At 43.2% G+C, this 14,295-nt stretch overlaps 1 protein-coding gene across 1 annotated transcript in view; it reads right to left on the bottom strand.

Moving 5' to 3' along the window:
* TGS1 (trimethylguanosine synthase 1) overlaps positions 1-14,295 on the bottom strand; it is a 46,867-nt gene that overhangs the window by 30,420 nt on the left and 2,152 nt on the right. Inside the window, exons 2-4 of the mRNA XM_038766660.1 lie at positions 6,202-6,269; positions 5,101-5,279; positions 1,381-2,230 (exon numbers count right to left, since the gene is read on the bottom strand). Coding sequence (XP_038622588.1) covers positions 1,381-2,230; positions 5,101-5,279; positions 6,202-6,269 — 1,097 coding nt within the window. The remainder of the gene's footprint in view (positions 1-1,380; positions 2,231-5,100; positions 5,280-6,201; positions 6,270-14,295) is intronic.

The following is a 14,295-nucleotide window of genomic DNA, read 5'->3' as shown; positions in this document are numbered from 1 at the left end:
TTTCGGTGATCACTTTCTGTATTTCCTCCTGGAGAGAGACAGGTGGGAGGGAGAAAGGGCTGGGAGGAGAAAAGAGAAGACCCAGAGAGGGAGGTATTAAATGGTTTCCTCTGTTCTGTATGCTCCAGTAGGCACCAGTCTCCATGCTGACTTTCCAAGTTATGACTGACCTGAAACAGTCTTTTTCCCTTACTCTGACTTCCTCTCTCTTGCCTTTTCCCCTTTTACACATAATATTTCCCTGGTTGGAATGCTTTTTTTCTTTTGAGTTTTTTCCTTACTTTCTGTCTAGAAAGGTTTCAGTAGTTGTCTATCACCCAGAGTACTCTACCTCACCAAGCCTAACTAAAAACGTTTGGGGCAGAGGGACCTGAAGAGTAAGAATTTGTCTGGTGTCTCCCTCCCCCTTCCTCCACGTGTTTTTCTCAAAGCTTTCCATTGTGTTTCTTCAGAAATGATGATCAATGAAGAACAGCCTATGGCAGGGAAATAGGGATGAAGGTAAAAAGGAGGCCGAGAAGGCCAGTGGCATGAATTTTTTTTTCCTGTGGGACTGGAGAGAAAGGAGCACAAGTTAGGAGAGCAAGGTATCTGCAATGGCAGTTAAAATAGCACTGAAGCAGGAGCGGTAGATATCAACAAAATCATCAGAGCGAAGCTGTTCCTCCTGGAAGCACTAAGAACAATTGTAAACTCCTTGAGGCCAGAGATCATTTCAACTGACTCTATGGTACTCTCACATACTTACTGCAGTGCTCTGTACAGAGGAAGCACTCAATAAATACGACTGATTGACTGATCTCAGGACACAGTTGGGGGAAGATGTGGAGTGGCATGGGGATCAGTCCTATTGGGATAATCTACTATACTGTGACTTGCCCCAAGAGTTTATTGTAGAGTCTAAACAGCCAACATTTTTCACTCAAAACCTTTAAATAAGTGGGAGGGGGGCACTTAGTATTGCTATACTTTCCTTCTTCTCTATTTATTGCATAGTGCCTAGCAACTCTGTTGGACTGTACTCTTCCCAAGTGCTTCCCAAGTATTCTGCACACACAGAGACTGATAAATACCACTGGGATTGATGGATTAGTTGGAGCAAAACTCAAAGCAATATGTAATTTATGCATTTTTAAATCTGTAAAAATTAAACGCAGACATGTCCAAGGAAAATTAATTTGGGGAAAAATAAAAATAACACAACCAGAGCCTGGAGAAAATGGAATTGTAATATAGTCTTACTTCTAATGATTATTCCACAAAACAACAGGAACTCTCCTTAAACTGCACATTAAAGAGAAGCTAAGCTCTGTTGCCAAATTACACGGTTCCATTTGGTTGAATATTACTATAGTCAATCTTAGAAAGCCTTCTGCTTACCTGGCTGCTGGGGGCTTCTGTTTCCAGATGTGCACCTTTTCCGGCTTCCCCCATCACAGGGTTCACTTTGGTTGGAAACACAAGGATTCTCTCTTTCACTGTTAGCTGAATCTGGCTGCTGATGGCTAGTATAAATTTCCGTCAAGTCTAACTTGCCCTGCTCTACTTCTTCGGGATTTAGATTTATGTTACTAATTCCCAAAACTACTTCCTCATTATGCCCTGTGCTACTAGAGCTTTCTTTATAACTGGGAATGGCTGGAGATGCGGAAGAAGTACGAGGATCCAACGGTGGTCCCTCCGTAGTGTCTATATCGGTGAAACTTGTGTCTTGCAAGTCACTTACTTCTTTTTTCTGTTCACTAATATCAGTGCTTTGAGAAATGTCAAAAGTCCACCCTTGAGCTTCCCAGTACTGAAACTGCTCCCAATAGTACCAATAGAGTTCACTGTAATGCTGCTCCCACTTTTCCTTGGTGTCAGGAGAATTCCAAATTTCAGCTCCCAGTTCTAAAGCAGGGTGTTTCTCCTGCCAGCTTTGCCGCAGCAGTCCTTCTCCGTAATGACTCCAATACTTTTCCCATTTCTCTGTAACTTCCAGGTTGTTAGGTAACTCATTTTTAGGAGACAATTTCCCAGTTTCTGTGTCTTCCCCATTGTTCTGAAGTTCACATATGACAGATTTCTCTGACTGTTCAGGAATTAGGGATGGATCATCTGAAGCCAATTCGTCGTCGCATGTGTTATCTTCCCAGGGTTCTCGCAAAATGTCATTCAAGTACTTCTGTTGAGATTTTTTCTTTTTCTTCTTTTTGATTTTAGTTGTTTTGTTTCTGGTATTCATGGAAACCTAAAATTCAGTCCCAAATGAAATATGTTAACTACCAAACAGTACAAAATAGTAAATTATGTTACTTTTAAAACTGCATCTGGCTTCTCTAAGTTTTGGCTAGAATGTGATTAGGGAATGCTCTTCTAATAACCCTCGCCTGGACTGCCTCAGAATGCTATGATATTAAAGAAACTGCCTGCCACACAGTTATGGCATTGGCATGAATAAGTGCTATCATTTTAGTTTTCCTTAACATGAGATTTTGCGCTTAGTACAGTGCTCTGCACCTGGTAAGCACCTAAACAAAAACAACTGATTGACTGATTGCAAGGACTGAATCCTCATGTTACAGGAGACGTGGGTGTAGGACTACTTTCTCATGTGAATTACGACTGAGGTTAGAACACTAAACTCTCCTTTTCCCAGAGCAAATCCCCAGGTCTTAATCAATCCCCGATTCTTTCGGCAGCCAGCCGGTCCTGTCACCCCAAGTCATTTCACTTTTTATACGATGGTCTCTGTCTCTCCCCCACGAACACTTTACTAGTCCACACTGTGTTTATCTTTCAGGTCCTTCTCCTCTACCAGAAAGGAGATGGATAGGCTGAAGAGCAGAGAAGAATAAAGATAATTTAACTGCTCTGGAGGAAATTGAGTGGAAAGAGCTGTTCACAGGGTAAGGGGAGTGTGTTGAAAGACTGGGACAAGGATTTAGAAAGGAACTTCAGATTAAATTAAACTACAACCAAATTCTCAATTATACCCCGCCCCCCCCCAACTGAAATGAATCGGAATGACTGACCACAGCGGGACAAAAGCACAAAAACCATATAAAGGCTCTTTAAACTAAGTTCTCTGCTCTGAGCAACCAACTCAGTAACAAGAGAACCAGGGAACTGTAGGACTCATGCCTATGAATTAAGGATTTCAGGGCAACTAGAAGGCAGAGAAAAAATCTATTATCAAGATACAGTTTCAACAAGCTCACAATGGAACATTCTACATCATAACAAAAACCACAGATTCCCCTCAAGACTTATTGCTTTTTTCAATCAATAAATTAATCATATTTATTGAGCACTTACTGTGTGCAGAGGACTGAACTAAGCGCTTTGGAGAGTACAAAAAGTCGGTAGACACATTTCCTGCCTACAACAAGCTGACAGTCTAGAGTGGGGAAGCAGCGTGGCTCAGCGGAAAGAGCCCGGGCTTTGAAGTCGGAGGTCATGGGTTCAAATCCCAGCTCTGTCACTTGTCAGCTGTGTGACTTTGGGCAAGTCACTTCACTTCTCTGGGCCTCAGTTCCCTCCTCTGTAAAATGGGGATTAAGACTGTGAGCCCCACGTGGGACAACCTGTCACCTTGTAAATTCCCAGCGCTTAGAACAGTGCTTTGCACATAGTAAGTGCTTAATAAATGTCATTATTATTATTATTATTATTATACATTACAGATATGCACATAAGTGGTGTGGGGCTGAGGGAGGGGTGAATAAAGGGAGCAAATTGGGGCGACACTCTAGAAAAGTTTTCTTTTCTCTACAGAAGGCCTTGATAGGAAGAATGGAAAGGAATGGAAGAGTGGCCCAAACTTATCCCTGAAGGCAAAAGGAATATATATTCTACTTCCAGAAAAGGAGAAAGGATGGGAGGTAGATGAAATAGCCTATCTTCATTGCAGCCAAAGCTGCACAAAATCGAAGCAGGAAAGACAGAGTTGCCCAAGTTCATCTAAGTCTTTCCCTCCCCCCAATCTGGCACCAAGCATATCGCTTCCCTCTCGGGACCCTGGCCAAAGAGTAGAAGCTTGGCTTCATGTCTGTGTTCAGGCAAACGTACGAAGGGAATTTAATTCCACGCAATGACTGGATGTAAAATTAGGCACGGCTACATTGGCAATTAGTGCAAGACGCCTCCCTGGATTCATCTCCTTTTCCCCCACCCTACTTGACCTCCCTTCCAATCCCTTATCCTCACACGAACTTTTAAATTGTGAGCCCCATGAAGGGAAGGACCATGATGAACCGTGTTTAATTCCCATCGGTGTATTTTCTCCCAGTTCTTAGTACAGTCCTCTGCACCTAATGAGCACTTAATACTATTACTACTTCTGCATCACCTATGCACCTGGGTCTGGACCCCTTAAACACTTGGATATTCACCCCACCTCTGCTTTACCTATCCTTTCACCCTTCTGGTTCCCCTACCCGTAATTTATTGTAATGATTGCTTTCACCACTAGACTGTAAGCTCCTTGAGGGCAGGGATCTTGTCTACCAACTCCACTGTATTGTACTCTCCCAAGTATTATGAACAGTTCTCTGCACAGAGTAAGTGCTCAATCAATTCAACTGATCTATCCCTACACACCAGCAATACCTGGGAGCAGGGCGATAAGGAGCCCGGACACATGGTAATAATTATGATGATGGCATTTGTTAAGCACTTACTATGTGCTAAGCACTGTCTAGGCGCTGGGGGGGATACAGGGTTATCAAGTTGTCCCACACTGGGCGCACAGTCTTCACCCCTGTTTTGCAAACGAGGTCACTGAGGCACAGGGAAGAGAAGTGACTTGCCCCAAGTCACACATCTGACAAGTGCGGAGCCAGGATTAGAACCCACAACCTCTGACTCCCAAGCCTGGGCTCTTTCCACTGAGCCACGCTAGACATGAGCAGTTAAAGAACTACTTTCCCAAAGGAAGGTGGGTGTGGCTGATTTGCCCACCTGCTCTAGTGTATGAGAGCTTGCAATTTAAACAGTATAGCTATTCTTCAAAAATATTTACTGCAATATAAGGACAAAAGACCTCAAAACAAATTAAAGATTCATTTCTGTGCTTTAGGGACTTAACTGAAAGGTAAATAAAAACCAATTACGTGTCACCTCAAAATTCTTGTGAGCAGATAGGCTCCCAAACTGAAGCGGCAATCCCATACTCCTCATGAGTTCAGCCTCTGAATCCAGTTCATCTTCTTCCAAAGCCAAAGCACTGTTGAAGCCTGGTTCTTTTATCTCATGCAAGTGACGGCCATCCTCTTCCTCCACCTCCAGCTGTTTCTCGCCTAGGTCCCGAGGTAGTTAATTAATTCACAAGTTTACATAAATGCAGCTTCCATTTGGGTATTTAGGGATAGGAAAAACATTTAAATTATCTCAGCTGAATTTCTGAAGACACACAACTTCCTCTGGGGTGAGCTGTGAGGATACCCTGGGCTGGAAAACGGGAATACTTAAGGGGAACACAAATTTGAGTCCATTATATCCAAAGCCGCTAAATAAGAAGGCATATTATAGAGGCTCATTTTTAATGTACTAAGTATGATCCCTCTCCTTCATGTTACTATTTTGCCTCCATGAGATACAGTTTCACTTGGGAGTTCATTTTCTAAAGTAATCTCTCTGGAAACTTCAAAAAAAAAACCCACCTAATTAGCTGTTATTCATTAATAGCCACCAAAACTATTTTTATGATATGTATCATATCCAAAATACCGGCAACTTCAAAATCATTTTTAGCAGTTAGCCACTGAATATTTATAAAACAAATAAAATAATTCATAAGAAAAGCAAAGCAAGGAAAATAAATGCTTTTCAAGGTCTCTGTTCCCCAAACATATCCAGTATTAAATTTGGGGAAACAGCCAACTACCTTACTAATGTAGCACATGCAATTCAGTAAAGGTCAGAAAAACTGATTGAGATGGGGCAAGACTAGACGACCAGAAAATATATACTCTACGTGTACACACACACGTATTTTTTGCAGATACCATAAAATGTTTTGAAAGTTGCTGACAAACGGATAAAAAATGAATGCACTGCAGATATATATATATAAAACTGACTACAAAATTGGCCAGCAATTTACTTTACACTGATTACAAAATCCATTTTATTATATATCAGTATCCTGGCCTAAAACAGTATGGGCATAGTAAACATTCATCACTGTTAATAAATCAGTTTTCTACAAATAAGTCTTACTTATATTGTTGCTGTCAACTTCTTTGACGTAGAACCCCTTCAATCCTAAATAGTACAGCTTGCGATCCCTGTAAAGTTAAGCAAAATTCACATTAACCCTATAATAATAAAATATATTACTTATAGAGCACAGTACTAACTACTTCGAAGAGTATCATATAATAGAGTTGAAAGGCATGTTTCCTATCTATAGTCAGGGGGCAGGGGGGAGAACAGTCATTAAAATTATGGAATGTACATAAAGGCTGTGGGGCTGAGGATTTGGTGAATATCAAGTGCTTACATGGTACAAGGGCAACACAGAAGGGAGAGGGAGAAGAGGAAATGAGGGCTTAGTTGTGGAAGAATGCTTGGAGAAGATGTTATTTTACTAAGGCTTTGAAAGTGGGAAGAGTGGTAGTCTGTCAAATATGAAGGGAGCAAGAGGTACAGGCTACAGGCAAAACAAGAATGAGGGGTTGGCAGTGAGGTAGATGAGACTGAGCTAGAGTGAGCAGATTGACATCAGGGGAGTAAAGTGTGCGGATTAGGCTGCAGTACGAAATCAGTGAGGAAAGATAGGAGGGGGAAGAGCTGATTGAATTCTTTAAAACAAATGGTAAGTTTTTTTGTTTGATGCGGAGGTGGATGGGCAACTACTGGAGGTTGAGGAGTAGGAAAATTTGAACTTAATAGTTTTATAGAAAAAATATCCAGGCAGCAGAGTGAAGTATGGAGTTGAGTGGGGAAAGACAGGAGGAGGCAGGGAGGTCAGCAAGGAGGGACAGGTCAAGTACTGGGATCAGCAAAGTAGCAGTTTGGACGGAGAGAAAAAGGAAGATTTTGGCAATGTTGTGAAGGTTGAATTGACAGGAGTTGGTGACAGATTGAATATGTGGCTAGAATGAAAGAGAAGAAAAAGATGCCAACATAATGCCAAAGTTATGGGCTCGTGAGACAAGGAGGATGGTGGTGCTGTCTACAGTGATGGGACTATGAAGGGGAGGACAGGATTTGCATGGGAAAATAAGTTCTGCTTTGTAGAAGTTTGAGGCGCCAGCGGGACATCCAAGTAGAGATGCCTGAAGGCAGGAGGAAATGTGAGCCTGAAGAGGAGAGAGATCTAGGTTGGAGATGTAAATTTGGTAGTCATCCACAGAGAGATGGTAGCTGAAACCATGGGAGTGAATGAATCCACCAGGGGAGTGGGTGTATAGGGAGAATAGAAGGGGACCCAGAACTGAACCTTGAGGGACTCCAAAAGTTAGGGGGTGGAAGGCAGAGGAAGACCCTGTGAAAGAAACTCAGAATGAGTGGCCAGAGAGACAGAAGAACCAGAAAAGTACAGTGTCTGTGAATCCAAGGATTTCCATTATCCATGGCCCTAGGCTTCAATCCCAGTTCCATCACTTCTTTGCTGTATGACTTTGGACAAGTCACTTCACTTCTTTATGTCTTCAGCTATAAAATGGGGATTAAGACTGTGAGCCCCATGTGGGATACGGACTGTGTCCAACCTGATTAGACTGTATCTACCCAGCGCTTAGTACAGTGCCTGGCACATAGTAAGTGCTTAACCAATACCAGGAAAAGAAAGAGAGAGAAGAGGGTTGTCCACTGTATCAAGGCAGCTGAGAGGTTGAGGAGGATTAGGAAGGAGTAGTGGCTGTTGGATTTGGCAAGAGGAGACCACTGGTAACCTTGGAGAGAGCAGTTTCTATGGAGTGAAGGGGGTAGAATTCAGATTGGAAGTGGTCAAGGAAAGAATTAGAAGAGATGATGTGGAGGTAACAGGTGTTAGGAAGGAGATGGATAACTCGATAAAAACTAACATAGAGGTTAAAAGCCCTTGAAATCAACAAAGCATAAGACAAAATAGATCACCAAGAAGGCAAACAAACTGACTGGCAAGCTGGAATGGATGACTAGTAAAACAAACCACTCAGCCAAGGAAGCTTTCTGTTTGAAGGGGTGGGTGGAATGTAAATTCATCTTATAATTTTATGTACATGTCTGATTAATAAAGCAGCTCAAATGTTTTAAATTAGTTCATTGGATAAAATCTTACTTCATACACTCATACATTAAAACAGTAGGCTTTCAATACCATTGACCGCTAATTTATTTTAAATTTATAAAAAGACAAGGAACAACCTCCTCCCTTTAAACCTTTTAATTCTCAACCCCTCAAAACAATAATTAAAAGATTTCTGACAATCTGAGATGGGAAACTTCTCTTTTAGACACGTTCATGTTGCAATAAACAAAGAAAGACACAGATTACCACTGCCATGGAATTTCAGTTTTAAAGCATCTTTCCTAATCAAATTTTGATCCCTTCCACGAGTAACTCCTCATTTATGGGCTTCCATGGGAATTAGCATGGAAATTAATCAGAAATTTCTCTGGAGGGTTATATTTTAATCTGGTCTCAATTATGCAAACACCATCAATCAGTTGGTATTTGAGTGCTTATTGTGTGGAGAGCTATGGGCTTGGAAGAGTACAACACAACAGAGTTGTCAGGCACATTCTCTGCCCACAGGGAGTTCACAGTATAAAGGAGACAGACATTAAAATAAACTGTGGAATGTACAGAGATCTGTGCACCCCAAACACCAGACCACAGCTCTTTCTTTCTCTCCCCCTGCTGCTTTCAAAGCCTTCCTGAAACCCCACCTCCTCCTGGAAGCTTTCCCTGCTCCTCACACGTCGAACCAGGGATAAAAGCTGCTGCCACATGCTCTCATCATCCTGCCAGCCATGCTCTCTCCCCGGAAACAGGGACAAGCTTTCCTCCATGCCGAAGGGACTCCATCCCGCCCGGCCTCCCATCATCCCGGTGAGAAAGAGAAAAACACTCACAATACAAGACCTCCACAAAACCCCACAAAGACTGGTGGCTGCTGTAGAGGTTGCTGTGGCTACAGGCCTGTCCTGGACTCTGAGCCTGACACTGCTCATTAGCCACAGCCCCCAGGTGATTTTGTTTTTATTTTGTGAATTTGTCCGAAATGGGCTTTAATGTTTCATCGCTCCCGATGAGTGTCTCCAGTCCCTTCTCCCCACTTTTACCCTTAGGTTTCATGAGCCCCTAGAGGGACAGGGGCCATCTCTAATTCCCTCCTGCATATTCTTTCACAGCACTTAGTACAGTACTCCTCTCCAATGAATCACTGCCTTATTGTGGCAGGAGAGTTTGTGCACGCCAGTGAAGCTTAGAACTATGCCACTGAGAGACAGTCTCCCATCAGGGTTACCAATATCGGAAAGGTCTAAGTCACACGCAGCTGATTCAGCTGTGCTGGGCAGCAGCGGCATGGGAAAGAGTCAAAGGCAGATGATCAAATGATCAAAATGTTGATCAAAGATGAAGGCAGTGACAAACTTTTTGCTGTGTGGAAATGGTGAACCACTTTCATATTTTTTACCAAGAAAACTCTATGGATGAAACTCCATAGAGTCGCTATGAATAGGATGGCATTTGATGGCATTTGATGATGATGGTGGTAACGTAAGCACTTAATACCATTACTACTACTGATAAATTCCCAACATTACAAGTCTAATTAGCCCAAAAGCCACCCATAGCACTTTTTCTAGTTCCAACCTTCCCCTCGCCAATGGCTGAACCTGGGCAAGTCATTTAATCTCGATTTTCCTGCCTGCAAAATGGAGATTCAGTCAATCGTATTAAGTGCTTATTGTGCGCAGAGCACTGTGCAGTGCTCAATAAACAGCAAATGACAACAATAATAATAATAATGTTGGTATTTGTTAAGCACTTACTATGTGCCAAGCACTGTTCTAAGCGCTGGGGTAGATACAAGGTAATCAAATTGTCCCACATGGGGTTTACAGTCTTCATCCCCATTTTCCAGATGAGGTAACTGAGGCCCAGAGAAGTGAAGTGACTTGCCCAAGGTCACACAGCAGACACGTGGTGGAGCCGGGCTTCGAACCCATGACCTCTGACTCCAAAGCCCGTGCTCTTTCCACTGAGCCACACTGCTTCCTCATCTATATATTACGGGCTTAATAAATCACCTACATGCTTCTTCTTGGATATAATGATATTTACCAAATGTTTACTGTATATCAAGCAATGTACTTCCCAAGCGCTTAGTACAGTGCTCTGCACACAGTAAGCGCTCCATAAATACGATTGAGAGAATGAATGAACAGGTATCCTATTCTGTTTTTTTACAGATGAGGAAACTAAGGTCCAGAAAAGCTGTAACTTGCCCATGGTGACAAAGGAGGCCAGTGGTTGAGTTGAGGCCAGAAGTGCTAGACTCCCAGCCTCACATTCTTTCCCTTGGGTCAAACAGCTTCCTCAAGGAGTCTGTTTATCAAAAGCATTATGGCTAGGCTCTTGCTTCTTATAAACATCATTCTCACTCTTCAGGTTGTCCCACGTGGGGCTCACAGTCTTACTCCCCATTTTACTGATGAGGTAACAGGCATAAAGAAGTTAAGTGGCTTGCCCAAGGTCACACAGCAGACAAGTGGCGGAGCCGGGGATAAAACCCACAACCCCTGACTCCCAAGCTTTTCCACTAAGCCACGCTACTTTGTACTTACTTCAGTTCATCGGGGGCAGAAAACGTCTCTACCAACGCTGTTATGCTGCACTCTTCCAAGCGCTTAGTACAGTCCTCTGCATACAGTAAGCACTCAAATACAACTGAATCAAGTTTCTAGATAGTTCCGCTTTTCAACACTCCTGGGATTCACTCTCCTGGCTCTTGGTTTAATAAAAAAATAAAAGCCCAATGAGCTATCCTTAAAGCTGTAGTTCTGATTTCCTGTATTGCCTTTGCATAGCTGGGCATGGCTTTCATTCATGACATACCACCAGCCGTGTCATTTCCATCTCTAACCAAGTTCTAAATCCCTCTATTCTGAAGTACTAAATCAGTCTCCCTTTTTAACTCGGTCCTAATCTTTTCAGGCAAATGAAGAAATAACTTCTGTGCATCGCTCTGATGGCAGATTTTCAACATATTTACCACAATCTCACCTTACAACCACCTTCGACGCTGGCATTACTTGCAGCTTCTCCATTAATGTCATTTTGCTATTCTGCCCTTTCCAAGCGCCTAATACAGTGGACCACTGAGTGGTCTCTCAAGAAATACCAATACTACTAAAATGACTGCTGCTTTTTTTTTTCTCTTTGGGGAGTACACACACCTCACTTTTCTTTCGGCAATTACCAAATGTGAAAATTCGCTTGGAGTGGTGACCGAAAACACTACACTGCTCTTAAACCCAGTTATTCATTCAATCGTATTTAGTGAGCGCTTATTGTGTGCAAAGCACCGTACTAGACGCTTTTTCTCTACCCCAGGGCTTAATACAGTGCTTGGCAGATAGAAAAGCAGCATGGAGGAGTGGATAGAGCACGGGCCTGGGAATCAGAAGGGCATGGATTCCAATCCCATTTCCACCACCTGTCTGCTATGTGACCTTGGGTAAGTCACTTTACTCCCTCCATGCCTCTGTTACCTCATCTTTAACACGGGGATTGAGACTGAGCCCCATATGAGATAGGAATTGTGTCCAACCCAATCTGCTTGTATTCACTCCAGCGCTTAGTACAGTGCTTGGCACAAAGTGCTTAACAAATGTAATTACCCTCTTTATTCATGCATTGGATCACATTTGAGCGCCTACTGTGTGCAGAGCACTGGAGTAAGCGCTTGGAAAGTACTACATCATTCATTCAATCATATTCACTGAGATCTTACTGTGTGCAGAGGACTATACTAAGTGCTTGGAAAGTACTACATCATTCATTCAATCGTATTAATTGAGCGCTTACTGTGTGCAGAGGACTATACTAAGCGCTTGGAACGTACCAGCAGCATGGCTCAGTGGAAAGACCGCGGGCTTGGGAGTAAGAGGTCATGGGTTCGAATCCCGGCTCCACCACTTGGTCAGCTGTGTGACCCTGGGCAAACCACTTCACTTTTCTGTGCCTCAGTTACCTCATCTGTAAAATGGGGATTAGGACTGTGAGCCCCATGCGGGACAACCTGATGACCTGGTATCCCCCCAGCACTTAGAACAGTGATTTGCACATAGTAAGTGCTTAACAAATACTGTTATTGTTATAATTACTACTCATCATTCATTCATTCGTACTGATTGAGCGCTTACTGTGTGCAGAGGACTATACTAAGCGCTTGGAAAGTATCCATCCATTCATTCAATCATATTGATTGAGCGCTTACTGTGTGCAGAGCACTATTCTAAGTGCTTGCAAAGTAAACCAGCCCCAATGAGGGAGGATGGTAATAATAATTATGATGTTTTTAAAGCACTTACTACGTGCCAAGTCCTGAACTATACGCTAGAGTAGAGAAGTAGTGTGGTTCAGTGGAAAGGGCCCAGGCTGGGGAGCCTGAGGTTGCGGGTTCTAATTCCGGCGCCACTTGTCAGCTGGGTGACTCTGGGCAAGTCACTTAACTTCTCTGTGCCTCAGTTACCTCATCTGTAAAATGGGGATTAAGACCGTGAGTCCCCCGTGGGACAACCTCCCCAGCGTTTAGAACAGTGCTTTGCACATAGTAAGCACTTCATAAATGCCATCATTATTACTACAACAAAACATGGAGACAGGTGAATGAATTCAATCGTATTTATTGAGCACTCGCCGTGTGCACAACACTGTACTTGTATCTACCCCAGCACTGAGAACAGTGCTTGCCACACAGTACTCAATGACAACAGCCCGGGCTTTGGAGTCAGAGGTCATGGGTTCAAATCCCAGCTCCGCCAACTGTCAGCTGTGTGACTTTGGGAAAGTCACTTCACTTCTCTGGGCCTCAGTTACCTCATCTGTAAAATAGGGATGAAGACTGTGAGCCCCCCGTGGGACAACCTGATCACCTTGTAACCTCCCCAGCGCTTAGAACAGTGCTTTGCACATAGTCAGTGCTTAATACATGCCATCATTATTATTATAAACGCTTAACAAATACAAACATTATTAACATTATCATTATAATTATTACAAGGTGATCAGGTTGAACCAGTCCACTGTCAGCCCTGTCACTGTAGACCCACTGTCGGCTGTGTGACTTTGGGCAAGGCTCAGTGGAAAGAGCCCGGGCTTTGGAGTCAGAGGTAATGGGTTCAAATCCTGGCTCCGCCACTTGTCACTGTGTGACTTTGGGCAAGTCACTTCACTTCTCTGAGCCTCAGTTACCTCATCTGTAAAATGGGGATTACGACTGTGAGCCCTATGTGGGACAACCTGATCATCTTGTAACCTCCCCAGCACTTAGAACAGTGCTTTGCACATAGTAAGCGCTTAATAAATGCCATTATTATTATTATTATTATTCTCTGGGCCTCAGTGACCTCATCTGTAAAATGGGGATTAAAACTGTGAGCCCCCTGTGGGACAACCTGATCAACTTGGACTTCCCAAGCGCTTAGTACAGTGCTCTGCACACAGTAAGTGCTCAATAAATACGACTGAATGAATGAATCACCTGGTAACCTACCCAGCGCTTAGAACAGTGCTTTGCACACAGTAAGCGCTTAAAAAATACCATTATTATTATTAACCACGTAGGGCTCACGGTCTTCATCCCCATTTTCCAGATGAGGGGCCTGAGGGCCTGGGCAGTGACTTGTCCCAGGTCCCGCAGGAGACGAGTGTCGGGGGCGGGATTCATTCATTCATTCAATCGTATTTATTGAGCGCTTATTGTGTGCAGAGCACTGTACTAAGCGCTTGGGAAGTACAAGTCGGCAACATAAAGAGACGGTCCCTACCCAACAGCGGGCTCACAGTCTAGAAGGGGGAGACAGACAACAAAACAAAACATATTAACAAAACGAAATAAATAAATATATACAAATAAAATAGAGTAATAAATACGTACAAACACATATACAGGTGCTGTGGGGAGGGGAAGGAGGTAAGGCGGGGGAGAGGAAAGAGAGGGATTCAAACCCATGATCCCCAGGCCCGGGCTCTGTCCGGTTGGGCCCCAACCCCCGCGTCTTACCTCCTTCCCCTCCCCCCAGCACCTGTATATGTGTTTGTACGTATTTATCACTCTATTTATTTTACTTGTACATATTCATTCTCTTTAT

The sequence above is a fragment of the Tachyglossus aculeatus genome, chromosome 25, assembly GCF_015852505.1.
Source record: "Tachyglossus aculeatus isolate mTacAcu1 chromosome 25, mTacAcu1.pri, whole genome shotgun sequence".
In the NCBI taxonomy this organism is placed as follows: Eukaryota; Metazoa; Chordata; class Mammalia; order Monotremata; family Tachyglossidae; genus Tachyglossus; species Tachyglossus aculeatus.
This window is presented reverse-complemented; position numbering and strand designations above follow the sequence as displayed.